The sequence below is a fragment of the Lactuca saligna genome, chromosome 3 (genome assembly GCF_052625555.1).
Source record: "Lactuca saligna cultivar CGN05327 chromosome 3, ASM5262555v1, whole genome shotgun sequence".
NCBI lineage: Eukaryota > Viridiplantae > Streptophyta > Magnoliopsida > Asterales > Asteraceae > Lactuca > Lactuca saligna.
This window is the reverse complement of record NC_136419.1, coordinates 32,241,717-32,267,592: the sequence shown is the minus strand read 5'-3', so window position 1 is coordinate 32,267,592 and position 25,876 is coordinate 32,241,717. Positions and strand designations below refer to the sequence as shown.

Sequence of the window (25,876 nt, the reverse complement as noted above, 5' to 3'; positions counted from 1 at the left end):
AAGGCAGGGGTAAAGGAGCCCTTTTTGCCTTAAGTCAAGAATTAGGGTTTTGGACTTGAGTTCGAGATCATCACTTTAGAAGAAGAAGAGCAATCATAGGAGAAGAAGAAGTCATTCGTTCATGAAGAAACCCTAAATCGAGTTTTAAAGGAGGAATATATCATTTATTGTTTTGTCAATAATTACTATGCCATGTCATAATAGTTAAGTCAAGTCATCATTTAACATGTAAGAGTCAGTTACCGATGGGTAATATTTAAACAAAACATATAGTTTGTTGGTGTTTTTTGTACAAAAAGTTTACTTTGATGATGTTTTTTGAACATACCAAACTTGGATGGTGTTTTTTGAATGATTTTGAAACACGGTTACCTCTTTGAGTCATTTCCTCTTGTTTTTTTTTCATTTACTTAGTTTTACCGGTAATTGTCGGTTACCATAGGACCAAATTTGAACAAAAAATATACTTTGTTGGTGTTTTTTTATACAAATGTTTTACTTGGATGGTGTTTTTTGAACACACCAATCTTGAATGATATTTTTTGAACAATTTTGAAACATAGTTACCCATATAAGTCATTTTCCCTTTGTAAAAACCATTACCACACACTAACACCTATGACATGTAATTTCATGTAGCATTTGCCCTTTAAATTTATTGCTAAAAACGTAATCCATTAAAACTAATAAAAAGTAACTTAGCTTTTTACAAATTTAAATTTATACACATATATAGGAGGATATAAATGAAAATTAATAAAATAAATATTGAAATATGAAATTTACGTGTAAATGAAAGACAATAAAAATAAAAAATAAATACCTCATTAAAACTTCAATCCATATGATCAGAAGAATGATAATTGAGATTCATAAGTTTTAATATTTTATACCAAAATTTTTATAACTTCTTATTTGTATCGTTCTCTTTATATTTCAAACTTTTGATGGAGTTTAAGTATACACAAACAAGATTGCAGTTCAACAGTAACATAATATAAAAGTTCAAATTATAATTTTTTGTATTTTCTAATCTTTATTTTTAGTTATAATACCATTTAAATCTCTACAAAGAGATGATAACAAATATAAATTATTTGGGTTGTAGTTTTCATCAAACTATCTATGCCATCATGTACATTTCTATCTTGGCATCATGTTCTTTACTTTTCATTCTTAAACAATATAGTTTTTTTAAAGCACTTGAACTATATATTAAAATACAAAAGAGACAAATATTACAAACACTTCACTAAATCTTCTACTTTACTTCATATTCTACTTTTCTCTATAGCTCTGTGTTGATGCTCTTCCTGCCATGTCAAACTTCAAAAAGAATTTTATCCTACCACAAAGCAAAACACATATGAAGATAGAAAGCTAAAAATTAGAACAACCTAAAAGAAGAAGAAAGAGAAAAATACATCCAGAGTCCTGTAAAAAAAATCAGCAAATGTTAACATCTTGATTTTCAAAATAATGCAACAATATTCAAAATCCCAGTTACAAATGATATAGATCCACATATAAAATCATAAATACAAAAGGAGGAGCAGATCAAGAAAAAATAAAAAATAGTGCCCTTTTGTGAAGTCTTGCTTCGTAGATCAAGATGCATACCCACGTAAATAGAACACGATGATGAGGGTGAATGAGTCATGAAATCGGTGGTAGGTAGTGGAGAAGATGACGTATAGCACGAACATACAAAATCTTTAGAAAAATAGTAAAAAAAAAATTGCGTTAGATCTTGGAAAATACCTTCGTGGATCGGATTAGCGGAGAAGGTTGGTGACGGAACAGGTGCAGGTGGTGGTGGAGTATGAGTGAAAGGGGTAGCCGTTTGTGGTGAGTATTACGAATTCGTCACCATCGGAGATCGAAAAGGAAAACCAAAGAGAGATTTTTGGGTGTAGGGTTTTGAGAGAGGACACAGCTACATCAAATGAAGGAGGCTATGTTATAGTTAGGCTTTTATACCTAGGGTTAGAAAGACATGGGATTCAAATACTCATGTCTTCCTTGGGCACATAGATTGCCAACATGTACATCATCATTTATACCATCCATCTAATAATTAATGGCCATGATTTTATCCCTTTGTTTTTTAAGACGTTGTTTTAAAAATAGTGGGTCCCTCAATTATATACCTTTTATAAAATGGTATATATATATATATATAGGAGTATGATCAAATGAGAACACCAAAAAGGTTGAGAACGCGAGAACAAAGTATATTTATTTATGATTCTGTGTATTCATTTGTGGAGGAATGATAAATTTTTACGCATTTAATTTCAACTGAAGAGAAAAAGCATATTCATGTTGATTGTGCGTAAAAATTTATCAATTTTCCACAAATGAATACATGGAATCACAAATGCATATACTTGTTCTCGCGTTCTCAACCTTTTAGGTGTTCTCATTTGATCATTTCCCTATATATATATATATATATATATATATATATATATATATATATATATATATATATATATATATATATATATATATATATATATATATATATATAATTATTATACTGTTATCATTTTTTTTTTTTTACAAATTTTAATACTAAAAACAAATTTTCCCTAGAAAATTATCATATTAATGACCTACTAATTAACAATTAAATTTATATACTACATAAACGGTTCACTTGTGAACAAAAGTACACAAATGATTCATATTTGATATGTTTTTTCTTACATAAATGGTCTATTACACGAAAGAAAATGAAAATGTACTTTCCATTAACAAAATGTTTTCAAAAAAATCCTATTAACTCTAATGTAGAAAAAAAATAAATTTTTTCTAGATTAGGCAAAAGAATACGGAAAAGTCATTTTTTGAAACTACGATGCTATTAATGAAATTTTTTGTAAAGTTTAATGTTATTAATGATTTTTTTTCCAGAAAACAATCGTTTAAATGATCTTCAATATACAAAAAATATAACTTTCCATATCAACTAAAAATAATCCAAAAATGTTATTTTTTAAAAGTATGATGCTATCTATGAACTTTTTTTTTCAAAGTTCAATATTAAAAGCAATTTTTTCCAAAAAAAATGTCCTAATATAATGTTAAAAGAACATATTATAAAATATTTATCGATTTACATGAGCAAGAATTAAACGTTTCCATCAATACCCAATAAGGTATATAAATCATGCCTCCTTCTATAATGAATTCCAACATCCCACAATGTGGAATCTCTTCAGTCGCAGCATTCCATAACTCAAACCACATCCGATAATCAATATGAAGAGAAGCTGCAATAAAAAATAATAATTGTCACCATCTTATATAAATATTAGAGATTATTGGTGTTAGATAGTGTAATAACTTGCAATTAAATATAATTTTCGAAGAAAACTTAGTATGATAAACTAACCAAGGTGATCAAGGGTCAAAGAATGCATTATAACTAAAACATAAACAAAGAAATATTAGGGATGAAATATGAAACTTTAAGGAGAAACATACAAATTTAAACCATGAAGGATAACAAAAATCGACAAGTATATTTTTTAAGAAATTTAAACTAATATATTTTTAAAGTAATTTAAACTGGGCCGTAAGTTTATTCCAATATTGTTCCCTTAAGCATTTCATCGAACATGTAGACCAAACAAAATTTTCAAGTATACAAATCAATGTCTCAAATCCTAACACATCCAAAAAGCCGAAAAGAAAAAAAAACAGATTTATGATTTTAACAACCAAAAGCAAAGGATATGACATACACTGTGTATCAGTCTATCGTTTATAATTTAATTGCTCAACTTATTGAACAATAAGTATGAAAAAATGGGGAATCCCATAGAAAGATTCGATTCAAATTTCTAAATAACACCTGTGACAATTAATTTTTCAAACCACAAAATTTGACACCCTCATAACATAAAAATCAAAATATATTTTACTTATATTCACAAGAACCCAGATGAATTTGACAAATTTTGTTGTTCGTCAACTCCATTTTCGTCCTACAAGAAATCCAAAAAAAATCAAGCAACTTAAGTAACAACCATTTTCATGTTGTCACAACTTTAGCACAAATATTGATAAATAGTACAAATATTAGTTATCAAAAAATAAACATATATGATTTGACTAAAAAGTTGTCAAGTGGAATTTGAGTTACTTGTTTTCTTACCTTTCTTTGAAATATTTATAATTTCAATCGTTCGACTACAAATCTAAATCGTTAAGTAAAAATCAAAACAACCTGTTTTCCCTCATTTTCTTCTCCACTACAAAACTTAGGTTAGATATATTATGTAAAGAATCGAGGGAGGAGGGGTATTTTTGTATTTTATTTTTTGTGAGATTTAATTGATATTAATATAATTCCTAATTTAATTCATATTATTTTTGATGATATTTAATTTTCATTAATAAAATTCATAATTTAATTCATTTTATTTTTTGTTATATTTAAGTGTCATTAATGAAATTCTAATTTAAAACGTAATATACGTTTTATAAAATCAATGGATAAAAATAAATGGGTTGACAAAGATGATGTCATCAAATAATCCAAAGGTAGAAAATATATGATTGAAATGCAATCAATGAACCTGATTTTTTCAGTTTAAAATTAAATGTTATATTTTAATAATATTTAGATATTACTATTTGATCGACCATTCAACACAAATGGAATTAATAGTTTGTTTCTTTTATTTCGTTTTATCTTTTTTTTTCATTGACTACTTAAGTACTCACTCAGTGACCAATTTATTTGTACGTTTTGTACATGTAAGAGTTCAGTAATAATAGAGCTTTTTCACAATTTCTCTTTTTATTTTTATTTCATGTCATTGCCACATCCCCAAACAACAAAGCTTAAATATACCTATTATAGAATAGAGGTTTTTTTATATGTGACACATCAAAGTTATTTATGGTATTATATTATTTTTTTTGTATACAAGTTGGTTAATTATATTTCATTGAATATATGTGAAGTCCACCGTAATGATTGAAGAAGAAATATCCGGAAAAAGCTTTTGGTGAAAAGCTTCCACAATAAGAAACAACGTTTTGAAAAGGAAAAAGCTATGAAAAAAGTCACATATTCTCTAACTTCTTCTCCCTCAGGCCTCACTCATATTTTAATTTACCTTCTTAATTATATTTAATTTTAATATTTCTATTTCTTTACTAGTTAATTAATTCTATCATTTATTTAATAATATTTAATTTATAAAATTTATAACAATTATATAATATTTTCATTTTTTTATTTTTATAATTATAACGATTTAATGATGGGTTTTGTAGCATATTTTAGATAAGTGATACTAAATCATAATTAGTTAAATTCATAAAAGAAACCATTCAGGGAAGTTAATCATGTGAGAATATACTTAATTATTCGTTAAAATTGGTGGAAAGATGATGCTACCATAGTTTTAAGTCATAACATTTATCCACGGGGCATGGCACTCCATCATTATTTATTTATTGGATTTTTTAATATGAAAGTATTAATTATAAAAAATATTATAATTATGTGAAATACACTAATTATTGAGATTATTAATAAAATTTATATTTAATTATGGTAATATTTCTTATAATTAATGTGTTTAACATTATTTATGATAATAATTGTGATTAATTAATACTTGTTATATGTGCTACAAATATTATAAAATCCCTTTATTTATTACAAAGAAACCGAAATAGAATCTAGTGAACCATCAACATCATCATACAACAACAAACGTATTTATTATGATCAAATAAAACAAAGACTCATCATTTCATAAACTTTATTATATCATCATGATTAGTCGTTGACTTAGAATTGCATTAGTGATTTAGAAATACCCAAATATTTAATAGCATGATTGGTCCATGATCTATAATAATAAAATTAAAGCATTTTACATAGTTTTATTAAAACTACATGACATATTAAGTGGTAAATTTTATAATAAGCATATCTAGTGTAAGATTCCTGGGACAAATGAGAATAGATATGCTTCCAATTAATGTCAAATAGTTCTTGAAATTGAGTTTTTACCGGAGTACTCATATTTCAAATTATCATGTGCTAGTCAACATGGGAATCAAGTTCCTCTCTTAGATACATATGACCATTAGCTAGAATGCATAATCTGATGCATACCAGTATACTCGCGTAAGTTCAACAGTTAACCAGCAAGAATTTCACAATCTACACATCTAAGTCTCCCACCCACGATTTCCAAGACACATTAATTAATGGAGGTATATCCTACCCATATGTTGTTATCCGCTACCATTTTCTTTTTCTTGTCATGTTCTGCTGCAGTAGATACAATATCTGCAAACCAACCAATCGAAGATGGCAGCACCATTGTTTCAGATGGTGAGACGTATGAGCTGGGGTTTTTTAGCCCCAGAAAGTCCAAGAATCGTTACCTCGGGATATGGTACAAGAAGGTCTCAACTTGTACGATCGTGTGGGTTGCTAACAGGGAAACACCAATCAGCGATGCATCTGGCGTGTTTGAACTCAGTAGAGAAGGAACCCTGCTGATTCTCAGTGGTGGTAGTTATACTAATACTGTGATCTGGTCATCCAATTCGGTGGTATCTGTCAATGTAATTAATCCGGTGGCACAGCTTCTGGACAGCGGAAATCTTGTGGTGTGGGATGAAAATAGCACCAAAGAAAACCCCATCTGGCAAAGCTTCGACTATCCTGGTAACACGTTGCTACCAGGAATGAAACTGGGGAAGGATTTGGTAAAAGAAAGAGAGAGGTATTTAACATCATGGAAGAGCCCTGATGATCCTTCTATAGGTGTGTATAAATACTGGTTAGACACAAATGGATATCCACAAATATTTGAGCGAGAAGGTTCAGTTGAACACTCCAGGCTTGGACCATGGAATGGTCTTGGGTTCCGTGGTCTTCCTATCGAAAACCCGAATCCAATTTACTCCGTAGAGTTTGTTGTCAACCAGAACGAAATGTATTATAGATATAAACTTAATAGTTCAGTTATTCAAAGGATAATCGTGATGTGGGATGGCATCATACTGCACTTGAACTGGATCGAGCGAACACAGGAATGGGTCACGTATCAGAATATAGTAGTTGATAGTTGTAGTCGTTATGGACCATGTGGTCCTTATGGGATCTGTGCTCACATTAGATCTCCCCCTTGCAGTTGTATGGAAGGTTTTGAAGTAAAAGTCCCTGAAGAATGGAATGCAGGAGATTGGTCGAGTGGGTGTCAACCTAAAAAGCCTTTCGATTGTGGGATTGGTGGGGATCATGGCTTCCAGAAAATTTCAGGTGTGAAGTTTCCAGACACAAGACGTTCATGGTACAACCTGAGCATGTCCCTTGGAGAATGTGAGATGGCTTGCATGAAGAATTGCTCTTGTACAGCTTATGCAAATTTAGATATCAGAAACGGGGGAAGTGGATGTTTGCTATGGTTTGGAGAACTAATGGACATGAGAGTGTATGATGAAAATCAACATCTTTATATAAGAATGGCAACCTCCGAGTTATCAGGTATATACAATTTGATTTATATTAACAGCGAAGGACTTCAGCACCTTCAATGTTTCACTTAAATTAGCCTAAGTAGTGAAAGTACTTAGTGCGCATAAACCTAGGGATGTAGTGAACCGAACATCAATGAATTTCTGTTTCGTTTGTTTAATAAATGAACGAATATGAACACAAATTATCGTTTGTTTAGTTAAATGAATGGAATTGAATAATAGCTTCGTTGGTTTATTTATGTTTGTGAATATTTGTTTATTTTATTCATTTATTTCGTTTGCTTAAGTTTATTTATGTGCATTTTTTTTTATTTTACTATATTAATTTCATTTATGTTTATAATTGTTCAATTGTGTTTATTCATCTCTGTTTGTTTATTTTCGTTGTTCACCAACGTAAACAAACAAACACGAACAGATAAGTTAAATGAACAAACATGTAAAATAAAATTTGTTTGCTTATCCATTCGTGTTCGTTTTTTATTCAATTAACTTAAACAAACGACCATAAACTTTATAGCCCTAGAAACCTCTTCAAACATTAATAGTAAAAGTAGTTCATCAACTATGCATATTAACAATTATGTATCTTTATTATTTCTAGTTATATCTTCTATTGTCTAATTAAACCTTTTGTGCATACATAGGATAAAGATTTAAATGAGACTTTTTAGAAAAGGGAAAAAGTTGAAATTCCTTGACCAAACTATCCCATATTAATTTCCGGAAAGATAATGAAACAAATAATAATGTGTTTCCTCTACCATGGTATGAAACAGCCAGTTGTCTGCCATTTATATGGTCAAAGTATATATATATATATATATATATATATATATATATATATATATATATATATATATATATATATATATAAAATTCATGTTCATAAACTTTTGTGGATTTTTGTATGATCTTCGGATAATAATAAAAAATACACCGGTTATCATAGTCATATGCTACATGTCTGAGTGTTCAACCGATTGTCTTTTGATTGCAAACATACTGATTATTGTATTCATTAACGAAAGGTCAATCAAGCTTTAACGAGACGAAGAGAATACTTACTTTGGTGTTGTCAGTTTTGTCAACTGTACTGCTTCTATCTACAATAGTGTACGCCCTTAAAAAGAAAAGGAAAAGGCGCCAAAAGAAAGGACGAGGTAACAGAAGTCATTTTTTATGTTTCTATAAATGAAACCATACCAATTACAACTTTGTATGAGTATATTTTTTAGCAGATTGATGCAATGAAGAGAACTTGGAAATGATTCTATGATATTGTAGGAAACCAGGCACATAACGCTCATAAGGATCATTCCAGCCTTCAGAACAAAAACCTTGATGAGTTACCCTCTTTTAGCCTGCATGAAATCTCTATGGCTACCGATGACTTCAACATTGACAACAAGATTGGAGAAGGTGGTTTTGGTCCAGTTTACAAGGTAACTTATTGATGCTTTCTAATAATATGTAATAGGTATTAGTATCAAGAATGGAATCCTGATATAAGATGTACAGTAATATCAGGATCTTGAATTCCAACATTTTTTCTTTTAGGGTTTGTTGAAAAACGGACAAGTAATAGCTGTAAAGCGACTCTCAAAAACGTCCGACCAAGGGCTTGATGAATTCAAGAATGAGGTCATTTGTATCGCCAAACTTCAACATCGGAATCTTGTGAAGCTCCTTGGATACTGTATTCATGGAAATGAAAAAATTCTGATTTATGAATACATGGATAACAAAAGCTTGGACTCATTTCTATTTGGTTTGATTCTCTATACATCTCAATTCAAACTTGTAACAACAATATCGAGTTTGTTGGACATGCATGGGCTAAGTAATTTATATTGAGCAGATGAAACAAGAAGTTCAATGCTTGATTGGCCTCAACGTTTTGGTATTATCCATGGTATAGCTCGAGGTATTCTTTATCTACATCAAGACTCCCGCCACCAAATTATCCATAGAGATCTCAAGGCAGCTAATATCTTGTTGGACAGTGAAATGAATCCAAAAATATCTGACTTTGGCCTTGCTCGAAATTTTGTTGGACAGGATGGCATGGCAAGAACAAAGAAGGTGGTCGGAACATAGTAAGAATTTTTATACATGGTCCGATAGATTTTTGCACCATTTCTTGCCCCAAGAAAAGGGAAAAATACAAACAAATACAATACTTTGTTTCCAATATGTTTAATTGTTGAACCTGGTTGCAGTGGTTACATTCCTCCCGAGTATGCAATACATGGACGTTTCTCAATAAAGTCGGATGTATTTAGCTTTGGTGTAATCGTGTTGGAGATAGTGTGTGGAAAGAAAAACAGAGGGTTCTCCCATGAAGGTCATAGTGATAATCTTCTTGGACATGTAAGTTAAATTGGTAAATTATTCCTCACCAACTAGAGCAAAAACTAGTGTTTTCTTTAACATCACCCTTTAGCAAGCTTATATAAAGTTTGGTTTCATACAGGCATGGAGACTCTATAAAGAAGACAAGTCCATTGAAGTCATGGGTGCATCTTTACGTAACTCATGTGTGGTCCCTGAAGTCTTACGATCAATACATGTTGGGTTATTGTGCGTGCAACATCATGCAGAAGATAGGCCCACTATGTTATCAGTTGTTTTAATGCTGATTAGTGAGAGTACACTGCCTCCACCTAAAAAACCAGCTTTTTTCACTGAAGACAATTACCCTAAAGTTGAGTCAGTTTCATCACAAGAGGAATATATGATAACACTCTTGTATGCTAGATAAAAAGCATGTGCGGTGTAAATTTTGGACACTTCTATTCATCCCCCTCATTTCTTGCTTTACTTTTCCCCTTTCCACATTGTAATCATGGATTCCATGAATTCAACTCTTCAAATAAGTGTTTAAGATAGTAGCATGATAAGGATTTACTGGTTCTTGATGTGACTCTTATCTAATTACCTATTTAGGTAATCTCTTTGTATATAAGTTGATGGTTAATACTCATTATCAAATGTTATATTCATTTGTGGATTTTTGGTTCATTCATATGGTGTCACAGTCTTGGCCCAATTGGGACCTTAGCTGACCATGGAGGCGAACATAGGAAAAATGAACCCTTTGTTAAGGAGTTCTTGAAGTTAAGACATAAGTTCTTGCATTTCGGTAGGTTCAAGTTGCTAAGGTGCTCGAGCAATGGGAGTTACACCTTATATACATTTAATTCCAAATTCCTAGTTGCTCACCGGTGGAAAACCAAGTAAGACTTTAGAAATACTTCAGGAAATACCCAAACCACTTTCTACATCTTCCATTTTCTTTTTCTCACTTTTCCCGTCAAGCACGTAAGCAACAAAAGAATCACATCCTTTAAGGATGCATTTGTTGGGATATAAGATTTAATTGGTATGCAGTATTAAAGGTAATATATTGTTCAAACGTCTGAGCCGAAAAAAATGCAAAGCGACATAAGAAATAAATAAGACAAAGTCTTTTAAAAGCTTAAAGTTGAGTTTCTTATTGAAAAAGAAATAGACGGGTTACAATAGGATTACAATATGTAGCTGACCACCACACATATTTATAGCCTAATTTGAGTAATATAATAATAAAAGTAACTAAGAGAGATCCATACACATCTCTTAAAACTGGTACATGTCTACCTAGTCTATTTATAAAATAACAAATAAAGACAATACACACTTGCTTTTATGACAGACAACTAGGAAAAAAGTTTAAAGATTTGTGTCCATGAAAGCTTTAAAAAATTGCACCCTATATTTGTTTAATAATAAAAGCTACCCATGAAAGAGAAATTTTTTCTACCCTTCCGTAAAGTTATCCTTCCTAAGAGAGAGAAATCACTTTTCTATCCTTCCAAGCAGTTCTACCCTTCCAATCCTTTAAGGGTTGTCCAGTAAAAACTATTAGGAAATTTTCTTTATTCTTATTATTACTATCTAGTTTAATGTCAAAAATTTCCCCTTAAATTGGAACAAGCTCGGTATCCGTCACACCGAACATATTTCGCACTTTGCCATGCTTCATGTGTTTCAAGGCCTTTGTAAAGATATCCGCTCATTGATCCTTTGAGTTGATGTGTTCTACGATAATTTGTCCTTCCTCAACACATTCTCTTATGAAGTGATAGCAAATGTTAACGTTCTTGTTTCTACCATGAGACATAAGATTCTTCATCAACTGAATGACCGACTTGTTACCAACAAACAAGGTGATAGGCATGACATGATCTCCCATAAGCTCCTTCATAAGATTTCTAAGTCAAATAAATGGCTTGACATGTAGTCGCCGTAGCTGTCATGAACTCAGTTTCACATGTTGACAAGGAAACAATCCTTTGTTTTTTAGATTGTCATGTCATTGCATTTCTTCCTAGGTAGAAAATCATCCCACTTGTACTCTTCCCACAACCTTGTCACCTCCATGATCACTACCACTAATCCCAACCAAGTCATTAACTTCACAACCCTTTCCATAGTTGAGCCGATAATTAATGGTTCCTTTAACATATCACAAAATATGTTTTACCACTTGAAAATGCAAGGTGATTGGTTGTTCCATGAAACGACTAGCAATACCAACCACATATGATAAATCATGTTGAATGTGTGTCCAGTACCTTAGACATCCCACTACTCGCCTATATTCGGTTGAGTCAACTTTTTCATCGCCTTCATCTTGCTTAACCTTCAACTTGGGTTCCATGGGTGAAGTTGTCAGGTTGCATTCTAGCAACTCAAATTGCTCCAAAATCTTTTTTGCGTAAGCTGTTTGTTGTAAAGAAATTCCCAACTTCTTTTGTGACACTTATATTCCAAGATAATATGAAAGTAAACCCAAGTTACACATTTCGAATTATTTTTTCATTTGTTCCTTGAATTCCATGATGCCTTCGTTGTTTGATCCCGTAACGATCAAGTTGTCAACGTAGATACCAACTAAAAGAGTTTTTCCATTTCGGTTCCTTTTTTACACCACTATGTCTTGTGAAAATTTCGAAAAACCAAGTCCTTTTAGGCTTTTATCCAACCGAATGTTCCAAGCTCGAGGAACTTGTCGTAAACCATAAAGTTCCTTGGAGAGTTTAAGCACCTTGTGACTATGTATTTTGTCAATGTATCCTTCCATTTGACGTACATAAACCTCATATTCAAGATATCCATTAAGAAAAGCCGACTTGACATCTAAATGGTGGACGAACTACCCATGTTGAGATGCTAAGGCAAGAATAAGCCTTATGATGTAAAGTTGCGCTACCAGTGCAAAAGCTTCATCAAAGTCAACTCCTTTATTTTTGTACATATCGTTTTGCGACAAGTTGAGCTTTTTTTATGACGTTTCCAAGATTGACTTTTTTCACTTTAAAGACCCATTCAATCCTATCCCTTTGTGACCTGATGGCAAGTCGGTAAGCTTTCATGTCCTGTTTTTTACGATTGCATCCAACTCATTTTACATGGCTTCCCATCATGGTTTAGAGGTAACCGCCTCTTCATAATTCAAGGCTTGATCCATTGCAATACTCAACAATTATCCAGGTTATAGGATCACATTTTCAGCATCATTATAGATATCGGCAAGCGAAATGAATCTTTTTGGCCTAATCTCTCTTGAGGGGATTTTTGTGTTGGTCAATATTTAAGAAAACGGGGCTGGAATAGGAGTATATGGGGTTGTTTCAGGCTGGACAGATTCGACATATGGGTTGTCCGGATTTTCCAAGTGGACTCTAGGGATGTCCGAGGTTTCGGGCTAACTTTAGGGTTGTCTGGTTACACCGGGTTGTCTTCACAACTGTTTATCTCAATTATCGTGAAGGTTTTAGTGGTTGCGGCTTCATCCATTTTGTTTTTGTACCAATTCCATCTTTCACTTTAAAAAAAACATCGCGACTAACTTGCAATTTCTGATTCTCGGATCAAATAATCGATACCCTTTACATCCATCTTCCACTCCAAGATACACCATCTTTTTGCTTCGGTCTTCAAGTATAAACCTACAAATTTGGCATAAACAACACAACCAAAAACCTTCAAATGCTCAAGATTTGGTGTTTTATCAAAGCAAGCTTCATACGACGTGATGTCAGGAAGCGCTTTTGTAGGTAAGCGCTTGAGAAGTTAAACTGTGTGTCTAACAGATTCTCCCCAAAATTCTACTGGTATATTTTTTCCTTCAAGTAGACTTCTTGCTATATCCATAATTGTATAATTCTGTCTTTCTACAACCCATTTTTTTGAGGTGAATGTGGGGTAGTAAGATGCCTTTTGACTCCATTTTCTTCACAAAATGATGAGAATTATTTTGATGTAAACTCTCCCCCTCGATCTGTATGAAGTTTCTTCAATTCATAGCCTGGACTTTTTTCGACCATCAACTTGAATCGTTTGAAAAGCACCCCGAGGATTCAAACTTCCCATATAAACTATAAACCCGCACCCACCGACTATAGTCGTCTACCAAAAGAAGAAAATATTTGCTTCCTCCAATAGAGGTGGGTGTAATCGGACCACATAGGTCCGCATGCACAAGTTGAATTTTAAGCTCAAAATTTTTTTTTGGTTCGGAAAGATATTCGGGTTTGTTTTGCAAGAACACACCATTCACACACTTGATTTTAATGTTCGATCCTTGGAACTCGGGTTTCCATTTTCCTTTCCAAAAACATTTTTAAGGCAGGATAATTAATGTGACCAAGTCTAGAATGTCATGTCCAAGTCGATTCGTCCTTCGTGGTCAAAAGGCATGTTGTTCTACCGGTTAGTAACTGAGTTTTATATAATATGTTTTGGTGATCTTTGAACTCTCAAAAGTAGAATTTTATATCTATCATATAACCTCAAAATCGATCCGTACATAGTGACTATAATTCCTTCTTCCTTCATTTTTCCGAGACCGATGATGTTGTTTTTAAGACATGGAATGTAGTATACTTCATTCGAAAGTCTTTGGTCGCTATTTTTGCAATCAAATAAAATTGATCTTTTTCCTAAAATAGCAACAATGGAACCGTCGTAAAATCTTACGTGACCGATAACACTTCCATCCAACTCATGGAACTTTGAGCGGTCTCCCTTCATATGGTTTCTAGCACCATTGTCAAGATACCATACCTCATACACAACAAGACTTTCTCTCTCTCTCTCTCTCTCTCTCTCTCTCTCTCTCTCCCCAATGAAAGAATATTAACACAAATGTTCTCTTCTAGCAACACCTTTTCGGGTACATATTCTTATGAGATTACCATCATTATGATGGGTGGTTCTTCATTGGCTTGTGTGAGGTTTGCCTCCTCATTGCGGTTCTTTTTTGGGCACTCTGATGATACATACAGACCAAACTTCTCACATTTAAAACACTTTACTTTTCTTTTATCCTTCTTGTGGTCATTCCGTTTTGCATTGGATCCACGACCACGCCGTCATCCTCAGGCTCTCCCTTTGCCTCAACCACCATGACTACCTTTATCCTTTGAGGTGTTTGACGAGCTCCGCTCGTCATGTTTCTTGGATCGTGATGCCCACTCGACATGAGTAAGCAATAAGGAAGGTCCATCTCCTTGTTCTTTATAACTCCAAAGCCTCGCGTCATGAGTTTTTGAACGACCCATAACCTCTTCCACAATCATGTTTTTTAGGTCAACAAAGTTTTCGATAGATTTCATGATTTTCATAAATTGTAATGGGATGGCTCAAAGAAATTTCTTCACCACCACAACTTCCTCAATTTTTTATTGCCTAGAGATCGAATAATGGTCATAATGGTATTTAATCTCATGAAAAAATCATCCACCAATTCACTGTCTTTCTTTCAGATAACCACGAAGTCACTTCTTAAGGTTTATACTTTAGCCTCTTTTACATGATCAGAGCCCATGTGCATCACCTTAAATGTATTCTATGCTTCTTTAGTTGTGTCCCCAACAAGCGTAAATAGCACGTACTTTGGAATTGGTTGGTAGATAGCAATTAGAGCCATTCAATCTTTCTATTCTTCTACTTATGTATTTTGAATTTCATCCCACACTCCTTGTGCTCACAAATTCACTCGCATCTTTATCGCCCATAGTGAGTAATTTAACTTCGTAAGCATCGGATAATATAATGTCACACTAGCATTCTTCTTAGATTTTTTCATACCTTCACCTTTATCTGCCATCAGTAACCTTGGCATACAGTCACCTTGATTGATCTAATACCACTTGTTGTGAAATAAAGATCTACCTGTATGCAATATTAAAGATAAATTATTCTTCAAACGTGTGAGCCGACAAAAATACAAAGAGGCAGAAGAAATAAATGAGACAAAGTCATTTACAAGCTAAAAGTTGAGTCTTTTATTGAAAAAGAAATAGACTGGTTACAATATGATTACAAGAAGTGGATGACCACCACACACATTTATAGCCTAATTTGAGTAATATAATAATAAATGTAATCTAAGGGAGATCCATACATATCCCTTAAAAATTGGTACATGTCTACCTAGTCTGCTAATAAAATAACAAACAAAGACAATACCCACAATTAGGGAAAAAAGCTTAAAGAGTTATACCCAAGAAAACATTAAACAATTGTAATCTACAACTTTTTAATTATAAAAGCTACCCATGAAAGAGAAAACTTTTCTACCCTTCCATAAAGTTATCCTTCCAGGGAGAGAGAAAGCACTTTTCTATTCTTCCCTCAATTTCTATCATTTCAATTAATCATATCCTTCCAAACTTTGAAGGGTTATCCGGTAAAAAGCTATACAACAATTTTTTTATTCTTATTATTACTATCCAATTTAATGTCACAGCATCATCGTTAGACCTTTGTTGCGGAAATTAAACTTTGCAGACTATATATAAACTACGTAAAAAGTCACAGCTTCATATCATTTTCTTTAAATGTTGTTTATCAAAGGCGGTTTCTCTCAAGATTGGTAACTGCTAGGATGTTATGTTTGTAAAAGTGGGAAGTTGCAATAGTTTTTATAATCTGATCAATAATCAACATAAAACTATTCAGGAGATGGATGCTTCAAGACATTGTTTATACTATGATATAGGACATGTGGCATATTAAAAACAACATTATTTTTAAAGGATATAAAGGTTGCAATGAAATTCTTAAATCGGATCAGAGATTGTGGATGTCCAACCCAATCTTATCTAATACTCATTTGTAATGTTCCTTTTTCCTAGCTGGATTTTATTTAATGTTATTGTTGTTTAAAAAAGTATGTTCATTGATATCTAGTTGTTAAATGTGTAACATTCCAATGGCAAGGTAATTTCAATTTCAACCCTAAGTGTGTATATTATTTCAATTTTGACCATTGAGCTGAGGAAGGTTACTAGATTAGCCCATTATGGCAATTTCATAATTTCAACCAAGTGGAGTACGTTGAGCGTACGTTGTGTACGCTAGGCATACTAGGGCGCGCCCTATTATGTTGGGCGTACACCTCGTACACAAGGTATATGTGAAGAAATGGTAAACCCTAATTTTTTGGGTTTCGTTCATATTTAAATCTCATTATAGCCTCATATCTTATTCTTCTTCAGCCTCTCTCTATGAAAAACGTCTTCAAGCAACCCTAAGTAAGAAGAATCCATTTTTTATCCCATAGGAGTGTTTGAAGTTTATGACACACAAATGCATGTCATCTTCATTTATGACAGAAACTTTAATGATACGCAATGCGTGTCCTAAACGCACGTCGTAAGGTTACGACAAGCAAATACATGTTGTCTTCCTTTACGACTGGGCCTTCCTTGACATGCATTTGCATGTTATCTGTACCTTCTTATGACATGCAATGTGTGTCATTAAAGGGTATTTTTCTAGTAGTGATAAGTGAAAAAGGAATTTAAAATTACATTACAGGACCAACTCATGGAAGAAACCAAGGATAAAAAGAATGATGTGGAATCCTATGTTTATGAAATGAGGAACAAGGTAATTAATTAATTAGTATAATTTTTTATTAATACTATATATGTATTCATGCATGTTAAATCATAACAACTCTTTTTGTTTATTTCCGGTTTTATGATAAATTGCAAGAATTTGTGACGGATTTGGATAGAAAAGCCATAATAGCTAAGCTTCAAGAAATTGAATATTTGTATTTTCCAATTATAATTACTCACATCTGACGTGGTATTGCTCAATGCATGCATAAAAGAGAAAGAAACATGGAGGGAAAAGTGGTTGGTCATTGTGATTCGGTGTATGTAGAAAAGAAAGAGAAATGGTAGTTGTAAGCAAAACACATATGAAAAGGATATGACACGTGTATTGAAGGGTAAATGAGCAATCTCCGCACTTTCTAAGCTATTTGTTGTTTTTGTGGTTATGATTTGTTCTTACTTTCACTTCACTCCACATTTTTTTTCTCATTAATACATTGTATTTTGAAAGTATAATGCGAAAAGTGAGTATATTCTCCAATGTACTGCTTCGTAACAAAATAGGATATGTGTTGTGAACCCCAGTAGCCTTCATTTCAAGGTAATAAATTGTTGTGTTTTGTTTTTAGAAGTAGAAACGATGAATGTCTAAAAAACAAGGGAGAGTGTTTGATGGACACAGTTGCTAATAGTTTTATCTTCACATCTAGAGAAAAATATAAGTGCATTGTTTTTATACGGAAATAATAAAGTCCATTTTTTTGGTAAAATGTGAAACTATTAAACTGTTGTCGTGCATGATTTAAGAAAATAAAATATTCACTGCTTGGTTGCACTAATGGGTAGCGTAGGGAAGCAGGGTCAAATCCTCAGAGACAAAGCCTAATAGTGTAACGATCCAATTTTCACGTCCGAAAATTTCGTTTTAAAACATTACTTTAGAAAACATTAACAATTAAAAACATTGTTTGATTACACAATAACACAACGTAAACCATGTTTAAAAGCCAAACCATGCAACCCATCAAAATATCAGAGTACAAATCCTAGTGAATCTCGTAAATGCGGAAACCAGAGTGTGTGCATGATGTGCCGCTACCGCGGCAGCTCCTTCCCCTTCGAAGAAGAGGTACCTGAAACCAAAACTGTAAAACGTAAGCACAAAGCTTAGTGAGTTCCCCCACTGTACAACATACCACATAATCACATAACATACGTAAATTTGTCAGGCATATCTGGGTGCCCGACCTACCCCTTCGGTCCTCTCAACCGGATACTGCCTAGCATATCTGGGTGCTGGCCTCCCCTTCGGTCCTCTCGACCGGATACTGCCTAGCATATCTGGGTGCTGGCCTCCCCTTCGGTCCTCTCGACCGGATACTGCCTAGCATATCTGGGTGCTGGCCTCCCCTTCGGTCCTCTCGACCGGATACTGGGGACTATTTCACCCCCTACTACTACCACATAACACATATATCACATAGTCTATCTAGCATGGCTGGGCATGACCACCCCTTCGGCCCTATCGACCGGTATTCTGGGGGACTATCTCCCCCTACTGTCACTAACACATAACATAACACAGTAGTAGCAACCCTAGATGAATATCACAAAGAAAATCATCTAATCACACATCTCCTACTGGTGGGCCGACATTGTGGCCTTAGACCCACCGCTACTGGAAGGTAACTCACCTCAAAGTAGCTTCTGAACTGATCGGGAACTGACTGACTGCTGCTCCTGCTGCTCCGGAAATCCCCTGACTGCAATTCCCACAACATACTCAATCACACACTGCTAACTGTCCTTTGGGTAAAATGGCCATTTTACCCCTGTTCAAGCCCTAAGTCAAAGTCAGAGTCAACTTTCAGTTGACCCGACTCGTCGAGTTGGCTCTCCAACTCGCCGAGTTCCTATCCAGACGATTGTCCTGAGTCCCTAATTCTACTCGTCGAGTTAGGCTATGACTCGATGAGTTCTTCTTCTAAACTGACATTGAAGTTCTTCATCCTACTCGCCGAGTTGTATGAACGACTCGTCGAGTTCATCTTCATCCGATGAACACTCATGCTTAGACTCGCCGAGTTGTATGAACAACTCGCCGAGTCTGTTCTTGATATATGAAGATTGCCTTGGACTCGCCGAGCCAGGCCATGACTCGCCGAGTCCTACCATGGGTCAGTTCAGCTTCCAACTCACCGAGTCACACCCTGTGACTCACTGCTCAAACTCGATACAACAAAAAGGGACAATTTCGGTGACTCGCGAGCAGACTCGCCGAGTCATATGAATGACTCGCCGAGTCGTTGCCATGCACCCATTAATTACACCGATTTGTTCGATTCCAGTCCATGCCATTCACAGATCTAGGCTTCTAAGACACGAATCACACGTAAAGTTTCCAACTTTACGTGTAGATATTCACCAATATGGATTTTAGGGTTCAAAATGCCTCAAAAGGGTAGATCTAGGGTGAACAAGCCACATGGGTCCATAAAGCTAACAGATCTGAGCTCCTAGAGCTCAATCTTGCCTAGATCTAGAGGCCAATCAACTTATTACGAAACATTATGCACATACTAGCTTGGGGAATGGCTCAAGAACGTCTTAAATGAAACCTTAAGCATAGAAACAGGGGGAAAATGGCATATACCTCAATGAAACTGCTGAAAAAACATAATGATGCTTGGATGGCTCTCCTTCCTCTTGATCTACTTCCCCTTCTTGCCTCAAAGCCTTCAAGAACACACACAATAGCCTCAAACTCTCAAGGAACAAGCTTAGAACGAGGGTTGGGAGCTCTGGGGTGAATGGGGGCTGGCATGGGGCGGATATGAGGTTTAAATAGGGTGCAAACCCCTGAAACTTAGGGTTTCATCCAACAGCGGTGATTCGCCGAGTCTAGGATATGGACTCGCCGAGTCACCAACTTAAACATGTCCTGGGTCTCGTCTTTACTCGGCGAGTCGGACCTATGACTCGCTGAGACCAAGGCTAAAAATGGAAAATACTTAAATAAGATTTACATACCATGAACCAGGTGCTACAAATAGTCAATGCCTCTTTGCGTAAGGCACATAGTAGTCTTAAAATATAAAACGTAAAAAGGGGGATTTTTTTTATGTAAACTTAAAAACTAAAATTGCAGAGAAATAAACTAAAGAAAATTCAATAATAAAGACGAATTCAGTTCTGCCAAAATTTTCCTAATCATGCAATCAATGCAGCCCCAGTTATTCAAAATGTGTTCTATCTAAGCTATTACTGAAAACTACTAATAAGATTTAGTAAGTTCATTTTTACCTAATTTTTTAATCACAACAACCTCTTCAATTAACCCTAACTTTTTACTGATCTAATTAAACAAGCTCTTAATTAAATTCAAAAAAACTACATTAAGATCTGTGTAAAATTCATAGCAATATGCAATACTTCTTACAATCTCGGAAGCGTAAAGATATAAAATTTCAGTTTATAATAAAGTCAAATCCAAACATAGAACCAATTTATTACTTGTTACTTATTACTAGATTGTCAAAACAATTACGGATTTCAACAACTGATTAACTGGAATGATTAAATCCTAGCTAGATGATCAGACTAACAAGAATCAAAATCAAACATTCATTAAGCACAAAAACTGAGATTACTAAATAGAAACACACAATGAAAACCAAATTTGATCATTAATCACATGAAAAGTACTAGTCTTTTGTAGAACTAAAAACTAGGGTTTTAGCCAAACATGGCTAAAATTGAATTATAACTATCGAAAAGAGAAACTAAATGACCAATCTTACTAAACTAAATGTATAAGATGATCCACAACCTTCAGATCTTCGGAAAATGATGAAAAGTAGTAGAAATCGCCTTTAGAAGGGTTTTTCGTCATCTAGGATTGTCTAGGGTTCAAACTGATCAGAGAGGTCGAATTTATATGCAAGCCAATAACTTCTGGAGCAAGAAAGAGAAAAATTTGATCGAAGTTCCAAAAAGTACAATCGGATTTTTTATACTTTGATCAAATTTCGCATTTAACTGAGTTCTGACAAATTTCTGAACCTCAAACCTTCAACACGGTCAAATTTTTGAGGAAATTTCAATCGAATTTTTGATAATTCTTCATGGGAATTCAAAATAAGGCAATCTATCTTTGAAGCTTTCACACAATCGAAGTTCTAGAAAAACACAACCAAATTTTTGGATTTCCACACGAAATGTTCGTTTTTCCTTGACCAAAATAGCTTCCAAGCATTCCTCAGCATCCTTCATAAGTTCCAAGCTACAATTTAGGCTCCAATGCTCCATCAAACGCATCCAAAGCTGCTCCCAAAGTACCTCTTCACTCAAATTATCTGAAAAATAACATCAAAACATGAGCAGTATGGGAATTTTGACGAAAAACTTAAGCTGATGTTAAATGCTAATAATAACTATCCTAAATAACATAAAATATGATGTTAACTACTAATAATAACTATTCTAAAAGATGCATAAATTGGCATCTATCAAATCTCCCCAAGCTTGAACCTTATTTTCCCTCAATTAATAAAAAGATTAAACATTATGAACGAAAATGGAAAGATGTAGATGACCTAAAAAGAACTTAGAATAAAGAGTGAATAAACAAAAGGAACTAAAATTTTGAACTTTAATAAAAGTACTTTACTTTTTTTTTTCTTCACATGATCAGACCTTACATTGAGGAAGATCTAATTGAATCACTACCTAGACATACATCTCAACACCTTCCATGTATCACAGACTCCCGAAGTCAGGAAGACTCGCGATGGTGTAACCTATTATGCAATCATAGCTTTTATTTAAGTTTTATACCTTAATTAGACTTGTAAGCGAAAATAACATATTTCATAATTTCATGCCCTCAAGGATAAATAGTTAACAACCAGGATTGACGCGTCCTTAAGAACCTATCACGTCAAATCAGCTTTTGTTGAAGCAGTGGGCGCACACGTAAGGGCTCAACTCCTATGCTTTCACTTTTCCGGGAGTAACAAATATCATATCACACAATTCTTTATTCACGCCATATTTGACTTTGAGGCGGCCTCTGAATTGATTGAACTTGATTCTTTGTATTTTTTTTCCTTCGGCTTTGAGTTTTTCAATCGTCTTTTTGAATTTCTTGAGATTTCTTCTGTTAAATTCTTGAAATTTGGCCTGGGTATCGGATATGACAATCCGTACCTTTCTTTTCTCTTTGACTGTGTGGATCTGACATTAGGCTCTCTGTTACCATGAAGGTAACACGTGTCAACAAATAGGTCCATGTTATGTGGGTCTAGACTTGCCGATCAAGGTTCTTATTAAACATTCAAAAGCAAATCATTCTGAAACTGTTATTACCGCTCATGCAGTGTTTCGGTACACCATTCTTTTTAGTTTCTGCAGTCGGTGTCTCAGATCACGGTGTTTTGCCTCACCTAGTTTTGAAAACTGCTTCTACACTTCCAATATCGATCATGTCGTTTCGGACTTTCATTTTTCACATTTACAGGGCTATTAAATGTAAAAAATTTCTCATCTCATGTAACTTTTTTTCTAATAATTTTTTTCATTTTTTATGAAGAAAATAAATACTAAAATAACTAAAAATAAAATTGTTTTGGGTTTTTGTTTTTTTATGCAGAAACATAAAATAAAAATATCTTTTTTTTATATGTGAATGCAATGCAAAAAATAAAAAATTGAAAATTTAACTGAGAAACTAAAAATTTTAAAATTTTTAACCAAAAATGCAATTTTTTTCACATTATCCCCTCCCCAAACTTAAAATGATGCATTATCCTCAATGCTTAGAAAGGAATGAACAGGGAGCTCAATAAGGCATATAAAAACAAAAGGTTGCAACTAGGAAATAATGTACCTGATAAGTTTGCAAAAAATCTGATTTTGACAAAGTTGTTGGTGAAAAATCTGAATTTCAGCAACGTAGAAGATCATCTGATTTCACCAAGTTACTTGGAACTGCGACCACTCTTTATTAAACGCAGAAAAATAAACTACACATCGGGTTGCCTACCGGAACGCCGCTCTTATTTAAAGTTGTTGGCTCGACTGTGCCGATCCAGATTTGTTAACCGGTGAATGTGGGGCTCTTCTTCAGCTCAACTATTTTCTTTCTTACTCCAAATCCCTTCAGATATGGTAGAATTGGTGGATCTAGTGGTTATACAACAAACTGGAAAGACTTCATATTTTTATCGGAATACTCTATTTTCAGATTTTATATTCTTTTCTTTTCTAATTTTCTTTCTAGAAACTTTCTCCTTTTCCTCAAGCTTTTTTCCTTTTCAGCTTCTTATCAGCAATCACCTTTTCCTCATCCTCCCCAAGCTTAGATTTTTCTGTCAACTTCTTATCAACTCCTTTAGTAGAAATCATATCACCCTTCACATCCCCATGCTTATTTCGTTTCAGCTCCTTTGATGTATCATCAGATAATTTTATGTCTAAAAATATTTCTTACACAAAAGCATTAGAAAACTCACAACAGTCATCAGGAAAAGGACTACTGGTATCCAGCTAACTAACAGAAAGATTATCCGAAATATCAACATCATTTATACTAAAACTGGCCACATCCCCATCAAACTCCATGGAAAGAGTACCATCAAAAGCATCAAATTTTGTTTTGGTGGTTTTCAGAAAAGGCATTCCTAAGATAATTGAGTTTTTGACTGATACATCCATAATGCTCATGTCCATTATGTAAAAATCAATAGGAATTAATTCATTCACATGGATAAGAACATCCTCTGATATACCTTTTGGGTGTACCGTTGAGTGATCTGCCAACTAAATGATGGTCCTGGTCTTTTGTAAAGTTCCCAATTTTAATTTTTCAAAAACGGAAAATGGGAGGACATTAACTAAGGCACCTAAATCCAAGATGGCTTTTGGAAAAGTAAGGTTTCCCAATTTACAAGGAATTGAGAAAATTCTTGATTCCTTATAGTACTTTGGAGGTAAGTCTTTTTGCAAAATCATTGAAATGTTTTTGCTAGCTTTTATTGTTTCGTTTATTTTCAGCTTTTTCTTAGAAACACATAAGTCTTTTAAAATTTTAGCATAATAAGGGACTTGTTTAATAACATCTAAAAGTGTGATATTTACCAATTACGAAAGGTTTCCATGATATCCTCTTCTTCTTGCTCGTGTTTCGTGCTCCTCAGTCTAGATGGGAATGGTGGGATTGGCTTGTACTCTTTCAGAACTGTCTTGGGTTGCTTAGGAGTCTCTTTTTCCACCTCTTTTTCAGCTTCTTTCTTACCCAAAACTTCTTCAGTTACTTCTTTTTCAGCCCCCTCTTATGTTTCAGATTTACTTGGACCATCATAAATCTTCCCAATTCTCAAACAAATTGCACTCAGATTGTGCTTTGGATTTTTTTTTTCATTTTATCCCGGTAACTTTCCTTGAGATTCCAGCCGACCTACAAAAATAGAAAGTTAAGACACATGTTGTTCCAAATTCTTGGTACTAGCTCTGGTTTCATTTTGGAATGCGTGAGTTCTGGTGGCTATGCTTTTAACAATATCTTCTAAGGCCGTGTTGGAGCTGCCAAATTGCTGATTTGAAGGCTGCTGATGAAAACTCCGATTCTGAAATGCTGCCGATTTTAAAAATTCTACTGAAAACCCGATTGCTAAAATCCAGGATGATGCTGAAATTGTTGTCTTTGCTGAAAATTATTTTTCTAATAATAATTTGGAGGTTGATTAAAAATCGTTTGTTGTTGATATCTTCTGATAGATTTTACTGGAGCAACATCCTCTTTTAGTAGTGGATACATATTAGTAGGATGTTCGGTTTTCAAGTAGATTCCATATCGTTTCTTTTCAAATCCTTTTTATTTTGTTAGCAGCAACAACGCTTTCTTCAGTTCAGAAATATGAGATTCAGGAGGGCGTTACTAATCTTTTTTTACTCCTCATAGCGGATCTATGTACCATTCTTCATCATTTGCAGAATGTTTTGAGTCGATCGCCAAATTTTCTATTAATACCCTAATTTCAGTTGGTGTCATATATGTAAGTGAGCCTCCGCTCGAAGAATTGATCAGTCGCCTCTCCATAGGTGTTAGACCTTCACAGAATCACTGATAAAGTTGGTAATCGCTAATCCCATGGTGTAGGCAATGGACCAGCATCTTCTTGAAGCGCTCCCAGTAGGTGTGGAAAGCTTCAAATGTTCCCCATTTTATAACAATGATTTCTCTATGTAAATTAGACACCTTTGCTTCTGGACACTATTTTTCTAGAAAAAATTTTGCCGGCGCATTCCATGTGGTGATAAATCTAGAGGGGAGATCATATAGCCACTATTTTGTTGTATCCCGGATTGAAAAGGGGAATGCCTTTAACTTGATCTGATCTCCTGTAATAGCATGTAGCTTCATCCCAGAACAGACATGAGAGAACTCCTCTCTA

The 25,876-nt window shown here is 33.9% G+C and overlaps 1 protein-coding gene across 1 annotated transcript; it reads left to right on the top strand.

Moving 5' to 3' along the window:
• Positions 1 to 6,049: 6,049 nt before the first annotated feature.
• On the top strand, positions 6,050 to 10,417 carry LOC145033512 (G-type lectin S-receptor-like serine/threonine-protein kinase At4g27290). Its single transcript, XM_078982103.1, has 7 exons — positions 6,050 to 7,531; positions 8,556 to 8,687; positions 8,812 to 8,969; positions 9,085 to 9,295; positions 9,386 to 9,623; positions 9,747 to 9,897; positions 10,001 to 10,417. The coding sequence occupies exons 1-7, from the start codon at positions 6,244 to 6,246 to the stop codon at positions 10,286 to 10,288; spliced, it is 2,466 nt and encodes an 821-aa protein (XP_078838229.1). The 5' UTR covers positions 6,050 to 6,243; the 3' UTR covers positions 10,289 to 10,417.
• Positions 10,418 to 25,876: the final 15,459 nt, after the last annotated feature.